This window comes from Gambusia affinis, linkage group LG07 (assembly GCF_019740435.1).
Source record: "Gambusia affinis linkage group LG07, SWU_Gaff_1.0, whole genome shotgun sequence".
NCBI classification, from domain to species: domain Eukaryota; kingdom Metazoa; phylum Chordata; class Actinopteri; order Cyprinodontiformes; family Poeciliidae; genus Gambusia; species Gambusia affinis.
This window is the reverse complement of record NC_057874.1, coordinates 19364981-19380381: the sequence shown is the minus strand read 5'-3', so window position 1 is coordinate 19380381 and position 15401 is coordinate 19364981. Positions and strand designations below refer to the sequence as shown.

The following is a 15401-nucleotide window of genomic DNA, read 5'->3' as shown; positions in this document are numbered from 1 at the left end:
AGGCCAACACAATAGTTTCAGCGCAGTTTTATTATATTTTAGAAGAGCTCAGGGAGCTGTATTTTCAGAGGTAACGAGACCAGAATCTGGACTTGACATGTCTGAGAGGCTCTGGAGTGAAGTCAGGTTGAGGTAGCCGAGCTCTGTCCGATTCAAGGCCCCAGGGGCCAAACCGTCAGGGGGGAAGGTCAGATCGGGCTTCTTGGCGTCACACTCTGGAGGAACCTCCGAAAAGTCCTGAATCTCAGACAGCATCATCCTTTAAAAACAGAAAGCACACAAACGTCATATTTATTTTACCAGTCTGACGTTTGACCAGATAGTTTAGACTCGGAGTCAGACTCACCTCGCTGTCTGAACTGAGACCGGCGAAAGTTTCTGTGGGAGAGCTGACATTTTCTGAAGTTCCTAAAACATCAGAATTGTTATTAATTATTCATTTGGCTAACAACATAATTTGTGACACTTTGGATAAATATTTTATGCCTTTGTGTTTGTTTCATAATGGTAAGCAAACTAAACACCATCTGGCTCTGATGGCTATCGAGAACATATCTGATCAGAATCCACAGCACAGAACTAAGCAAAAAAAAAAAAAAAAAATCTCAAACCAAACGAAACTTCATGCTGCACAAGACAACCGCTTCAAATGTCAATGAAAGGAAAAATGATTGGTTAAAATTCAATAGTTACTTTATTTGCTATTTAGTTTTATGTATTGCATAATTCATAAAATATTAGATATTATTCACTTTTGATATCTACATCATACTATGAAATAAAATAACTTTTTACTCTGGAAAAAAAGCTGTAGTTTTGCAATATAAATTAATTATTAACAAATTTTCTATTTCTCAGAGAAATTAAAAGAAGTATGCGTGAGTTTACTTTCACTCTGTAGTGGAGTGATCGTTTTGATGTGAGGCCAATTACGGGTTTAATTTCCTGTTTATCTGTTCAATAGTTTTATCTCCGTTAAACTTTTCATTCTGTGACTGTAGCAGTTTTTCTTTAATGCATCTACTAAGACTTGAACTTTTTTTTCTCAATGTATTTTAATAAAACACATTTAACTTTGTCTTGTTAATAAATGTAATGTTTAATGGTCTGTGCTGCATAAATTAGGCATCTTAAGCTCTTAAAGTACTATTAATAAAACCCTGTCTTACTAATATTGTTCTAAACCGAGTTTGTTATTGAGTTGTGGATTTTTAACGGTGACATTTACCTCAGCAAAATGCATAAACTGCATGTTCTGCAACTTGCGCTCCAGGGTGGAAATCTGGTTGGACATTTGCAGAACTTTGTTCCCCAGAGCTTTGTTCTCCGTCTCCAAATAATCCACCCTTGAGATGGAAACAAACACACATCAGAACAAGACTTCTGGTCCGGAAGGGTCCATCACAAAGAACGACCGGCAGTGTAAATTTAAAATCCTCTCGTAAATGTGATGCATTTCTTAATCACATAATTTCTTTAAACAACTGAAAATCAAAGTCAGAAAATAGACGCATCACTTTCACATCTTACGACTGGGAGCATTATCTAGCTCTGCTGCAGGAGATTTCCTCTGATCACAACTTAAAAATATAATGTTCCATTTCGGTGGATGGTTCAGCACCTGTTTTTAGACACACAAGCTGTTAATTTGAGGTTTTTCAGGTTGTCATCCACCTCACTGAGCTGCTGTAACAGCTTCCTCCTCTCGCCAAGCAGCCGCTCGTTTTCCACTCTGATACACTCAACGACTTCTTTCTCCTGGAACAAAAACGATAACGCTAGAGTTCAGCTTTCTTGTCTTTACAAGAGGTACATGTCTCAGACAATCCAACCGTTAGGCGACTCATTAATGCACAACTGCCTTCAAAATGAGTTATTTTTTTCACTGGAAGCCGACTTAGAAATCACATTTTCACAGCTTTAGGAAAAACAAATGCAGATGAGAGCAGAATCCTCACGAAGGTTTAGTTAAAATCACTGTGCTCCAGTTTACCGGGTCCTTATGAAAAGTCCTTTTTAGTTAAAAATACTAAGTCAGGGGTGTTCAAAGTGTGGGCCGGGGGCCAGTTATGATCCCCAGACTGATTTTGTGCGGCCCGCTGGCTGACATTCAAGAGCAACACAGAATTATCCCGTTATCACAGGTGGAAACTTTATATTTAATTATTACTGACAAATTGAAATCATCTGAAAATATTTATCTTTAAATAACCACAATATTTGTAATCTTTACCAGGACAACCAAAATACAGAGTTTGAATTGCTGACTGATTAATTTTTTTTTTTTTATTTCTTTCATTGGGTGCCTGATAAATATTTCTTCCAATAGGACAAACCTCCCAAGAGTTTTAGCTCTACAGTAATTTACGCATCACTTTCCAACAAAAACCACATCTAATTTATTTGTTTAATTCAACCTTTGCATTATTGAGTAAGTTAAAAAAAGTCACAGTATGAGTTTTTATTAAAAATAGACTTTTTTTGGGGGCCTGTGGGGTTTTTTGACTCGACAGTTTTGGTTCGTGTTACAAAACGTTTGGACATCCCTGTTCCAAATAATTAGTGCCAACTAAAAATCCTTCATTAATTCACGTTTCAAAAACAGCAACAGATCTGCAGACTGACCTTTTTCAATGAGTGGTAGCACAAGGACAACTCCCTCTCCAAATTGTTTATCTTCTTGTCCCGCCACATGGTTTCTTCATCCAGTTTCTGTTTGGCTCGGGACAGTTTCTCCAATAATCTCTCCTTCATATTGTGGTATTTACTGGACGCAGTCGATGGACAACAAACAGGTGTGATGTAAAAACAGATGCATTCCACTCATACAAACTTTTAAAAAATGGCCGAGAAGTTAATTTTGAATGAATTTCGCGCAAAAAGGTCTTTCAAGCCCATGTGGTTCCCTGATGCAGTAACTCCAGTCCAAAATATTTGTTTACATTTTAACGGTAGATTGGACAGTAATTGAGTCAAAGAAGCTGATTATAAATTTACGTTTTTTTGTGGCATAATTAAAAGCAACTTCCCGACTTTTCTGAAAAAAAAAAAGCAGGTTATATTTATGTTACCTTCGCTCCTCATCAATACACTTGAGGTTTTTACAGATCTGCTCCTTGTAAAGCTCACGCTCTTCCTCATCAAACATCGGAGCCTGCCTCCCATCGGGACATTCAGAACCCTCCTTCGTTGCAGGACATAAACACAAACAGGAAGAGGAACTGTCGGTGTTTCACTTGTTGCATGTCACGAGTAACAAAACGGACTAAAAACTGATCTGGCCGGGTTGATTACCTCGAGTGTGGAGCTGTCCTGTGAGGGAAACTCTTCTGTCCTGCTGGATTGTTCCAGCTTTGAGCAGATGTCTCTAACAGTTAAAAACTCGTGAATGTTGCTTTGGTAATTCTGTAAAACCTGAAGACACTCGTCCTGCAAGAGCAAGAAGCTACATTTCAATCCGAGCCACATTATATTTGTTCTGTCTGTGCCTGGTCACTCACTTCTGGCTGCTTCTCCACGACGCAGCTTTTTTGAAAACTGAGGTCTTTCTGCTCATCCTTGCTGGTTTCATCAACAGGAGTTTCGTCTGTTGTCATGAACTGAAAAAAAAAAATTAAATAAATCTAGTCAACGGCTTTGGACTTCCACTCAAAAATATTTATAGTGTTTACAATAAATAAAGATGGCAACAGAGCAACACAGAGAGCTGCAAAAAAGTATTTGCCCCTTCCAGATTTATTCTTGTTCTTCTTTTGTCTCTCTTTAGATTAAATTTAGAGGGAAAAAAAAAATATTTAAACCAAACAAAAACAATAACTGCCCATCTTGTTAATTAACAATAACCGTTTCCTTAAAATCTTTGCTAAGATGGTTGGAGTTTGTGTGCACCATTAGATTTGATGTTAGTCTTATTAATTAAGACAGTAAGAAAATAAAACTCGGTTTTTGATTGGCTCAGCCTGTTGATGGTCAATAAAGCAACAGGCCAATTTTGGGCGAAAACACCCCAACGTGGTGGAATTAAAACAATTCTGAAGCATTCTTCAAATCCTGACTAGCAGTTATTGATGCCCCGAGCGCTAACACCAGTTAGAAGATTCCTTACTCACGTTCGTTTGATATCTAATTTTGCTTGATGCTATAAAACATCAGACAAAAAGTAAAAATAGAAGAAATCTGCAAGAGGAAAAGACTTTTTCCAATGAACTGCACAAGCTGAAAGACAGAAGAAAGCCTTAAAACCAACGGTGTTTCTGCCTGGACGTACATCCGTTAAATCACTAGCTTGGCCAATCGGAAGCGTGTAAGAACCCTGAAGGTTCCTTACGGCCAACTCCAGCTGCTTCACTACCTCCTGCAGAGATTCAACCTTCGACAAGAATATCACACAGATCAGCAGCGGCAAAATAATACCTGCTAGTTTGCATGGGAGTTAAACATTCAAGTGTTTTGAATTTGTAAAAAGAAATAAAGCTTTCAAATCAATTCAAGAAGGCACACAGATAAGAAAGAACATCAAGCACTGAAACTTTCACCGTTATTTGAAATAAAGACGATTTCAAAAACAGCAAATATTTTTCTGCATGAAGAAGCAAATTCAAATGTCCGTCTTTCACTGGTAACTGTGTCTACTTACACCTCCCTCCTTTTTCTCCATGGCTGGTTGTGTCTGTGCAGTTAGGTATTCTTGCAAAATTATGTGTGATTTATCGTCCGTCTTCAGTTCAGCTCCTTGCATCTGCAGGAGGAACCACAGCAAATCTCTTTCAGTTCGTTAGGGGAATATTTTGAATTATGTCAATAACAGCACAGGTGGTTTCCAAGGAGATGCAACAGATTCTTTCAAAAGAAAACAGCTCAACAGGTCCATCAAGTACTCAAATTAATGTTTTTGATTGATTGCTTTTTCTTTTATACATTAACAAGAACCATCCTATAGTGCTTTTTTTCTGTTACTCTCCTGTTAGCCCAAACCAACAACTTTTGTGCAACGATCAACTTGTTGGAATGGTCCAAAAATAGACAACTCTGGACTTTACTGGTCCGTCTATACCATCAGAATGATGAGTGGGTGATTTTCTCTCCTATGTTTGCATCTTTTCATCGTTTCTGAAGCTGTTGGTTTATTTAACAAAAGTTATCAAGTCATCAGACGTTTCACTGCAGTCCTGGTTTATGTGTCAAGACGCAGAGCTTAACTGACTGACTGACAGTCAGTTCAACATAATTTATTCTCCTATATTGCATAATGAAGCTTCCAAAGAGTTTGTAACTGAAACATCTCCAGAAAAAACGCAGCTCCGATGAATCAAAACCATGTTAAAGTCTCAATAATGCACACCTGAATCAGCCAGGATCACAATCTAGCTAACGAACGGCTCTGGATGTATCGGATCATGTTCTGTATTACCGGTTCAAATGAAGAGACTTCTTTGTCTTCTTCTCTGCTCTGGTCAGCTTGTCCCTCCATCGTTAACAACACCTGCTGCCCCTCCAGGGCTGATCCCAAACTCTCAACGTCCTCCTGCTGACACGCCATCTAAAGCAAACAGATTCGGTACCGCTCAGATGCAACTCATTCGCACGTTTTCAACTAATAACAACTTGCAGTATTTTTTTTTAAACGAAAACATTCAAATGTGCCGTTTGATTTAGCTGTTGGACAGAAGCTCAGGATCAAACAGATCTTCACACTGAATTGTAGCATTTTAAAAGTCAGTTGTAAAATGCTGTGGCAGTTTATAAATTATGATTCAAGGATGAAAATTCATCTCTCCACGGTGAAGTTCATTCACAAAAAAAAATTATTCTTTAAAACAGGATTGATGAATTAAACCAGGATCTTTTTCAAGCATGATGACAAATACTGTGATTTACGTTTCCTTCTGAAACCATCAGAAGGATGATCAAACTTTTACTGAAATGTCTGTAAATAGAAAACCAGAGTGGTTTCTGTTTCTTCACTTCTATGAGAGAATTTAACAGTTTTGTTTGGAAAAAACAGCAAAGCATTCTCTCATTGCAAAACTAGGTTTTCTCTAGTTTTCTTAAAACAGATCTTTAAATGTATTTATTTTTTCTAATTTCCTTTTCCAATTAAGCTAATTTTTTCTTTTTCAAATATTATGTTAATATTATTTCAATCAAAACCCATTTCAAAATGCATAGACTGTATTTAAAAGACAGGAAACAAAGATATTTAAATAAACTCTTCCAATTCGGTCAGAATTAAATGTGAACATTTATGTTTGCTCCAAAATGATAATTTTTATTGACATTTATCCAAATATCAATGTGGACACACATTTGAACCCATTTTGATTCAATGTGGATCATAAAATATCCAGAATTTGCACATTGTGATTGTACGTACACTCCTGACTAGAATAATTTACAGTTCTTCTCTTTTATCTTCCAGCTGTAATCTCCAACATTCAGGACACCAGTTTGGTTTGGGTGGTTCATTCCTTCATGAAAACTATTTTGTGTCAGAAAGTTTCTTACCGTTTTCTCCAGAGACTTTTTCTCTGCATCCAGGGAGCGGACTCTGTTCCTCAAGGCTCTGATCTCCAGGTCCAGACGGTCATTGAGCTCTTTGGCCTTCCGCAGCTCAACCATTTCTTTATATAAAATAAGAAATTTTAAGTTATTGACTCGTAAGATTATTAGTAATAAATATTCACAAATTGTGTTGTTTTATTTTTAGTGAAGCAGTAGTTGGTTTACATGTAAATGGTTATTTAAATATAATGCAGCTCCATATCAATACACTAGAAAAGTCATAAAAGTAAATTTTTCTCAGTTACGTTATTAAAAATCTAAGACATATAGGATTTAGTTTAGACTTTTAAGCCATTATGTCTGTTGATTTTGTCACAATCCCGGGTAGTTTGGGTTTTAGTTTTCTGTTTGTATTTTGATAAATTCCCTGTGGTTTGTTTATATCCATATATGTTTTGCTATACTCAGTTATTTCCTCTTTATTTTTGTCATCTTATCTTCTGATATTTCTGCAGTTGGATTTTTAAACAGTGTTGTTATTTTATCCCACTGAGTCTTGATTCAGCTCCCCTGTGTTAGTCTCCTCCCTCAGTCTACCTGTTTGTGGTCTCTCATAGATGCACATGGTTTGTAATCAACCACCTGAATCTTGTCAGAAATCACATTCCTCAGTCAGTTTTGCTCTCTCTGTAGGTTTTCAAGCAGACAAACACTTTCTATAAGGTAAGAGCCAAAAGGTTGTTGTTAAAGAAGCTGGCTGTATTAAAAATATCACTGGAAAGATTAGTGAAAGAAAAAGAGTGGTAGAAAAAGGTATGCACTCCACATGGATAACCACAGCCTTGTGTGTGCACATTTATACTTTTATATGCTTCAGATTTTTAGTTGTGTTTACATTTTGAGGCATCTATTGAAACAAAATGGGTTTTATTTGCTTGTATATAACCTTTTTATTAAAATACAAGGTGTACATCCAGGGCAACAGTTACATTGTGACACTATGTGCTGTCCAAAAACATTAAAAATAAAGCCACTCAGGAGTAATGGGGAGATTTTTAAAATAAGAAATTCCACCGTTGGTAATGATTTGGGGAGGTTAGTCATCTGCTACTGTTGGGTTTATCACAATTAAAGCCGGGAAATTCCGGAGTTATAATTCTGCTTCCTTCAGATCACTGATATTATTAAACTGGTCAGTTTTTGTATATGTTGTGGTATGTTGATTTATTTTTAAATTTATATTTAACTATGCAAATAGCACTGTTAAGAAATTAAAACACAACCGGGAATAATGGCTCACCATATTCTTTTAGTTTTCCTACTTCCTTCCTGAGCTGCTTCACCTCCTCCTGTGCCGACTGCAGCTCAGGCTCTGAAACACAGAAAGCAGAAATATTACATTTACAGGGGTCTTCTTAAAACGGTGGCTGGCAAAAAGAACCGTGAAAACAATCTGTTTCAATTCATTGTCTTAGGATCAGCTATGAACAATCTTAAAGATTTCCTCTGTTATTTTTTTTCCCACAAATTTTCAGAACATGAAAGTTTTATTTCAGACAATCTAATTAAATACAAAATGGTAGTTTTCGGGAAACAAAGCTACTAAAACCAACCAGGGCTTTTGTGAAAAGGGAATTTCTTCCCAGTTAAAACATGGATTAACACTGATTTTGGGACACCTAATGTCATCTTAAAAAAAAAAGAAACAATCCAAAGAAATTCTAGTAAAAAAGTTTTTGCCTGGTAACAAAGCCACTTGTACAGTTTACCAAAAATACTCTGAGTGCATCAACAACTCATCCAGGAGGTCACAAAACACCCAGAGACTATTATATATATATAATTGTTTCTGCACAAACCCTGACCCTTCTCTCTCTACTTCCTCTTCTGAGAGGGGAGATGTGCTACCAGCTCTCCGTCTAACGGGTGAAATGAGTTTTCTAAATCTGTCCAGAACTGAAGTAAACTCCGTTTACAGCTGGTCTCTGACGGCCTCCATCCAGGTGTCCCATCCTTCTTCCCCCTGTGAATTAGCCAGACTGAGCAGCCTGCAGCCAACTAGTTTCACAGAGCACACCTGTTAATGGTCGCTCTTTCTCTTTATTGCAACTTGCACTTTGTCTTTGGGGTCTGAACCCAGTTGATGAGAGAAGTGCCATTTGAAGCCACATGTTGTGGGGCAGACGGGTTGGTCCCCATGCGTCGGACAGTCTTCGGCTCTGTGGCCCCGGCTCTTCTTCAGCTGCAGAGTTTTTTGTCCATCCTGATCTTGGCTTCAACCAAAGGTTCCTCTTTTGCATGCACCTTTTATAGGGTTTATCCACCCTTTCGGTGCGTTTGCATTGCCTAGCACGGTTGCTGTGTCTGTTTCATTGGCTGTCCGCTTGGATAGATGATCTCATATCCATCACTGTCTCAAGAGACATTATGTCCTGATGTCTGTGCTAATGTCTCAGGGTTGCTATGTCCATTGCCTTCACAACCTTTCCTTTGAAAAGTTTAAGTTGTTCAACAATCTGTTTCCAAATAAGGCGTTGGTCATCTCTGCTCTCCAGTTAGTTTCCCCTATCTTTTCGTCCACCTCCAACATATCAGGGATCTTTAATTGCAGTTTCACCTCTTACACCAAGTTCAATGTCAAAATCACATTTATAGCTTCTTTAGCTTCTCTGATTTAGCATTCATTTATAATTTTATGATAACCATAACTTATTAGTTACTCTTATTATAATCTTAAAGTGAGTTATTACAGATGTTTTCTAAAAAATAAACCAAGAATAATCTATTATTGTAATTTGTTGATGCCAAAGTTACAGTTACTTGTTTTACTTGCAAGTGTTCCCACAAATGTAAATGCAAGTTTTCTTACAAGTAAACCCATATTAATATAAATATTTCACTTTGAATCTTATAAAATTACTCAAAATATTTAAATTTCATTCTTTAAAACTTTCATTTTTGAAATAAGGAATATTCTCAACTATAAATCTGCAGGCTGGAAACTTACTTTCTCTTTTTCCAGGAAACCTGATCTTCCTGTTTCATGACTCTCTCTCTCTGTCCGACTATGATTTCTTATGATTAGATAGAACAAAGAAATAGAATTAAAGCAAAGTTTGCAAGAGACAAAAACAACACACACAACCAGATGGATTTTATTGAAGTTTGAGTGTACTGTTAATTTTAAAGGTAACTTTATTTATTATTAAACTAAAATCTCCAACATGGGGAAGTGGAGTGATCTCGTTATATATATATATATATATATATATTTGTTTAACATTAAATTTGATTTGTTTGGAAACATTTGGGTGTTACCAAAAAACACGCACAAGTAATCTGTAAAAGACCATTTTTACCACTCTGTAAGGGACTGATTGATATGTTTTACCATATGTTTTCTGGGTAAAGTGAGCAGACTCCAGTTCGTCCTTCAAATGCCGGATCTCGTTGTGGGCCATGGCCAGCCTGCGGGAACCTTCTTCCACATCCCGCTCCAGTCGGGAACACTCCTTCTCCAAACGTCTTGGTTCACCGGCCAAAGGTGTCTCCCCACCCTGGAAGGGGATGAAGACACATGCTTCCAAAATGGACAAAACTTAAGCAATTTAAATGTTGGCAAATAACAAAGAAAGACTTGAGTAAAACTAAGCGGAGACAGAGACAACACCTTGAGATACGATCTGGAGAAAGATGCATGAGTGGTGTTGGAACTTGAAGTTCTGCCATGCAAAGTTTATCTGCTGCTTGTAGGCAAGATTAGTATCACTGGAAAAGACAAAACAAAGAGTGATGTTAGGGAATCCAAAAAACTGGCATGCAGAAGATGCCCACAAAGTCAGCGTCATGATCATCCAAATGACAAAACAGCAGTTTCATAGTTTGTTAGTCCATGCAGAATATACTGCTGCTTACTATGACAGTGCTGTTACAAGATCAATAAAGATATTTTACAGACTTTCTCAGTCGCTTTGGTGCATTTCTCGAATCATTCTCAACATTTACAAACAGTAAACACATTTCTCAAAACAGTTTGTACAAACAGAACACCATGAATTACCTGCAAAAGCCAATGTCTTTCTCAAAATCCTTAGCTCATTTCTCAAAATTAAATATCTGTGTCAGTGAACACGTCAATAAGACAAGTCCTTATTTCATCGAGTACAAATAAGACAGTCAAACTGATTAGCAACGTTGTCAAAACATGAGTACCCCGTCCAGCTTTGGGTCATGACCGAAAGAACGAGGTCGCAGATACAAGCGGCCGAAATGGGTTTTCTCCGTAGGGTGGCTGGCCTCTCCCTTAGAGATAGGGTGAGAAGCTCAGTCATCCGGGAGGGACTCAGAGTAGAGCCACTGCTCCTTCAAGTCGAGAGGGGCCAGTTGAGGTGGCTCGGGCATCTGGTCAGGATGCCTCCTGGACGCCTCCCTGGTGAGGTGTTCCGGGCACGTCCCACTGGGAGGAGACCCCGGGGAAGACCCAGGACACGCTGGAGGGACTATGTCTCTCAGCTGGCCTGGGAACGCCTTGGGAATCCCCTGGAGGAACTGGAAGAAGTGGCTGGGGAGAGGGAAGTCTGGGCCTCCCTTCTGAAGCTGCTACCCCCACGACCCGACCCCGGATAAGCAGAAGAAGATAGATAGATGGATGGATGGATGGATGGATGGATTCATCTGGGAAAAATGTACCAACTCAGGACAGACTTAGTAAAAAAAAGTCTAATGAAAATTTATGGAAATATGCCCAACATATTGTGACAAATTTGCATGTTAAGACTTTTGCTTAAATTCTGTTTAGGTTGAGGTGATTGTCAACATGACATAAGCAACAGAAAAGGTAGGAAAAAGTAGAAAACTGTACATAATGACTTCCATAGATTTATCAAAGCATTTTCAACTGGTTGAAAGAAATGAGAAACTGCTTTTCTTGATGTGCATGAGAGACGCAATAATATGAAGATTGGACAAGTAGCTTAGAGAATTACAGTTCTGTTCTGAGAAATTCACCAAAGTAACTGAGAGAAACTGTAATATTGACAAATGATCTGAGAAAAGAAAGTTGTCCAAACCAACCGAGCTCTATGTGAAAAGTCCCCCAAACACTCATCAAATCCTGGTATTAGCTTTAGTGAGCTACTAGCTTTTCATATAGAGCTGACTTGGTTTGGATAGTTTTGTTTCCTATTTATAAATGAAATCAGAATTTGAAAACTGTATTTTGTATTTCCACAAGTTTTCTTTATGTGATATTTTTTTCTTGCATTTCTAAAGGGAGCACAGAGGGCAAAAAACAGGAGAAGTCTGTAAGAGGGCAAAAACATGTTTTCTTAGCACTGCCTTCAGAAGCTTGTATACATACAGGTACGAAGGTGTGCTTGCTCTGCAAAGTCTTATGGAGTCCAAATATTTTCTTCCAGGAGCTTTGTAGAGGTCGTGGGGACCTCTTGTGGGTGGGCTGCAAAATTACAATTAATACCAGAAATTATTTATTTAATCATCAAAAAAAGAAAAACATTTATACTTAACCATTGCAACCTATCATCCAATCAATCAAATGCAAAATGCTTTAATGGGGTTAACAGCTTAAGATTAATTATGCAAACAAAATGTTCAGACTACTACAGATAAAGAAAAAAATTACTAAGCAAATACAACTAAATAATATATAAATTATAAACAGAGTATGTAATAAGTATGTATTGTAAAGAGGAAAAAATGTAGAAATATTACAATTATAAATTTGTAAGATTTTACTTCATTATAAGAAAAACAAATAGGAACTGAACAAAAAATCTTCGTTTTATAAAATTATAAAAACTCAAAAATAACAAAAAAAAAATGGGGTTAGATCATAAGAAAAATGAAACAAAACCAAACAAAAATAAAGCTTCAAGAAAAATGTGTTTTAAAGATGAATACCATAGTCAGCATTTCTAATTCAACATTTAGTTTATGTTTTTACAAAAAAGAGTCACAGAAATCCTTTTCAGGTGACCTGAATCGACATAGTCAAAGGGTTTTGACTATGACTAATTAATACTTTCAAAAAGCAATTAAAGCACCTTTAAATTGGTTCACAAATGCACCTGTCACTCCCACAGAGACTTTAGAATCAGTGTGGTGTGAACTCACTTTTTGGTCTTCACAGCATTATAGACAAATGTTTTTAATGGTCACGTTTCAGACCAGTGCAGCAGAATTCATTAGAGTCTCAGCACTGGACTGAGATAAGAACACACTCTACAATAAATCTAACTTTTTTTACCTTGACAGTTTTTTTTTTTATCTGTGAAGACTTTAAAAATTAAACCCACACACCACAAAAATAATAGTTTTTGGTACTACTGTTTCACCAACCGCACATATGACGGGGTTCAGTGGTTCTGCGTGGGTCTTCAGTCGACTCTCTGGGTCTCCATCACCAGGATCCTGATTCATCTCAAGCAGGGAAGCCCTCTCCACCAGGAGATACGCCACCTGCTCACTGGGCGAGCTGTGAATCAGCTCAGTGAGACCCTGCTGGTACAACATTTTAGCAACTTCATTTATCTGGGAATCTGGAAGAAAGGAGTAGAAAAGGTGGATGTAATTTAACTCAAAATCATTACATTTCTGTGGTTAAACGTGTTTTGGTGATCTGGTGTTACACGAAGACAGATATTGATAGCAGAGACTGCACATGTAGCATCAATAAAGTGCTACATTTAATTAAGAACAGAAAATAGATAAGGAAGGAGAAGGTGCCTCATTCCTATGTAATATCAAACTTCAGTCAGAAATAAGCAGTGAAAATGTGTCAGAGGTTTCGTCAACTGTCTATACGTAGTTACTCAAACTTTTACACAATGTGTAAGTAAAAGTCCTACCTTGCAGTGAAACGAGGTGCAGCAGCTGCTTTCTGAGTTGTTCGTTCTCATCTTGTATCTCCTGAGCCAAAATGTCTTTCTGCTCTGTGAAGATTTTGATCTGCTCCAAGGACTTGCGTACCTTGCAGACAAAAAGTTCCCCTTGTTCATCATTACAATCCCAGACAGCGCTGATAAATAAGCAGTGATAATCTACCTCTGCCATCTCTGCAAAATGCTGCAAGCGTTTTGTTCCCAGGTCGTTAGTCACACTGTCCAGACAGCTTCGAGTGTGAAGGAAGGTACGCCACAGAAAAGCCAGCTGAGCCTCTTTGGAGGCCTCAGGTGCAAAACCTTCCTCAGTCAGCCATGTCATGAACTGCTCCAGCTCCTGGAAGAAGCAGCACAGACAGGATTATGTGAAGCAACAGACAGCACTTTTATGCCTGTATTGTTTTTAGCTTCTTGAAATGAATTAGAATCCACAAAGAAAATAAACATCTTCCAATACTTTTAATTGAATACAATGACAAAAGCACCATTCAGTTTTTATATTTCACTAATCTGGAACACTCTTCTAGAAAACTGCAAAACTGATTAAACACAGAGGTTTTTTTTTATTTAAATCAAGGCTAAATCCATATTACTTAGAGATGCCTTTGATTAATAATGACTGGAGCATCCTAAAGTTTACTTTATGATGTTCACTTCATGATGTACATCATTGTTTATCCTTGCATTTTGTCATTGCAATGAGATTTTATTGTTGTTTTATTTTTCCTTCTAGTCATGTAAAGCGTTTTAGAAAATATGCTGTTATAGGGTCTTGCCTTGTCAATCTTCTTTATGTTTTCAGGCACAAATTTAAAAGTTTCTCAGGCCTTTTTGGGGAAATTTTTAAAATATAAAAACAAAATTCACTTTGAGCTAACAGCAGAAATTTGATAGATAATTGGATAGATGGATGATCATGGTCAAACAGATGGATACAACTTTTAGACAATGTGACAGTCAAGAAATGCAAAAGAAAAATTCTAACTTCTCCAGACATCATATAAATATTACAGCAAGTCATCTTGCAGCCAAGTTGCATAATTGTTACGTGCTGAATCTAAACTACAAAATTATGCATGTTTAAAGTTCTTAATGTGTTCATTAAAGGCTAAAACATACGTCTGTTGTTTATATCCGGACTATAACATAAACACTGCATATACACTTCGTCTTTGTTTCTAAAAAAAAAAAAAAAAAAATATTAGATAATTTCACTTTTACATATAAGTTTGTGTTTTTTCTAAATGAACGTAGATGATTTTTGTTTTTAAAACAACAATGATAAAAACGTTTCTGAAAATGTTATTTTGATAGCCCGATTGAGGTCTGCAGTGAGAACTGCGTCCTCTGTTAGCTAAAGGAGTCGCTGTTTACTTTTGCTGCTGAGATTGTCTGCAAAGTTCAGCTTCACATCCATCCGAAAACGAAACACAACGGTGATTTCACACCATGTGACGTTTCTACTCTTGTTTTTGCGGAGAACCGAGCTTCCAGAAGAGCTGCTACGTCTTAAAAGTTTTACGCTTCGGCTCTTCCAGCTATTAAGAAAAAAACATGTTCACTACCTCTGCTTGAGCCATCAGTACTGAATCGAGAAACAACTTTGAGTGGTGATGTGTTAACAAAGACGCCCTTTTCTTGGAATTGTCAAAAAAAAAAAAAAAAAACGTCCAGGTTAGTACAAAATGCCAACACCGAGATTCAGAACAATAAACGTGCGAGAAGTTGTTTTCTCTTTCCGTCAGTGAACAGTTATAATCTCGGACCGAGAGATGCGTTCAATGTACTCCCTAACGTAGGATTTAGAACCTAGAGCCCTGAAAGTGCCATGTGATGACAATAAAACTTGAAATGTGAACTAAAATGCAGCATGGTATGAGGTGAATATTTAAAGCATATATAATCACGTTATGTGGTAGTAATAACAGCAATAGAGCGATATTAACTTTGAACCACCGTGATTTGTCCGGTGGTCCCCGAAGGCGTCACAGGGTACCAAAC

The 15401-nt window shown here is 37.3% G+C and overlaps 1 protein-coding gene and 1 long non-coding RNA gene across 2 annotated transcripts; one reads left to right on the top strand and one right to left on the bottom strand.

The window, feature by feature from the left end:
• Window positions 1-11: 11 nt before the first annotated feature.
• Window positions 12-15132, bottom strand: si:dkey-264d12.5 (coiled-coil domain-containing protein 30). The gene is made up of 19 exons (XM_044122035.1): window positions 14966-15132; window positions 13564-13737; window positions 13368-13488; window positions 12859-13058; window positions 11861-11956; window positions 9893-10058; window positions 7802-7873; window positions 6505-6620; window positions 5411-5539; window positions 4637-4738; window positions 4268-4369; window positions 3501-3599; window positions 3295-3429; window positions 3072-3184; window positions 2626-2767; window positions 1622-1758; window positions 1229-1346; window positions 347-408; window positions 12-259 (listed from the first exon to the last, which is right to left on the bottom strand). Exons 1-19 carry the CDS (start codon window positions 14978-14980, stop codon window positions 49-51), a joined length of 2310 nt encoding a protein of 769 aa, XP_043977970.1. The 5' UTR covers window positions 14981-15132; the 3' UTR covers window positions 12-48.
• LOC122834005 lies at window positions 7108-10461 on the top strand. The gene is made up of 2 exons (XR_006371105.1): window positions 7108-7224; window positions 9913-10461. It is a non-coding gene; the product is annotated as an uncharacterized LOC122834005 (long non-coding RNA).
• Window positions 15133-15401: the final 269 nt, after the last annotated feature.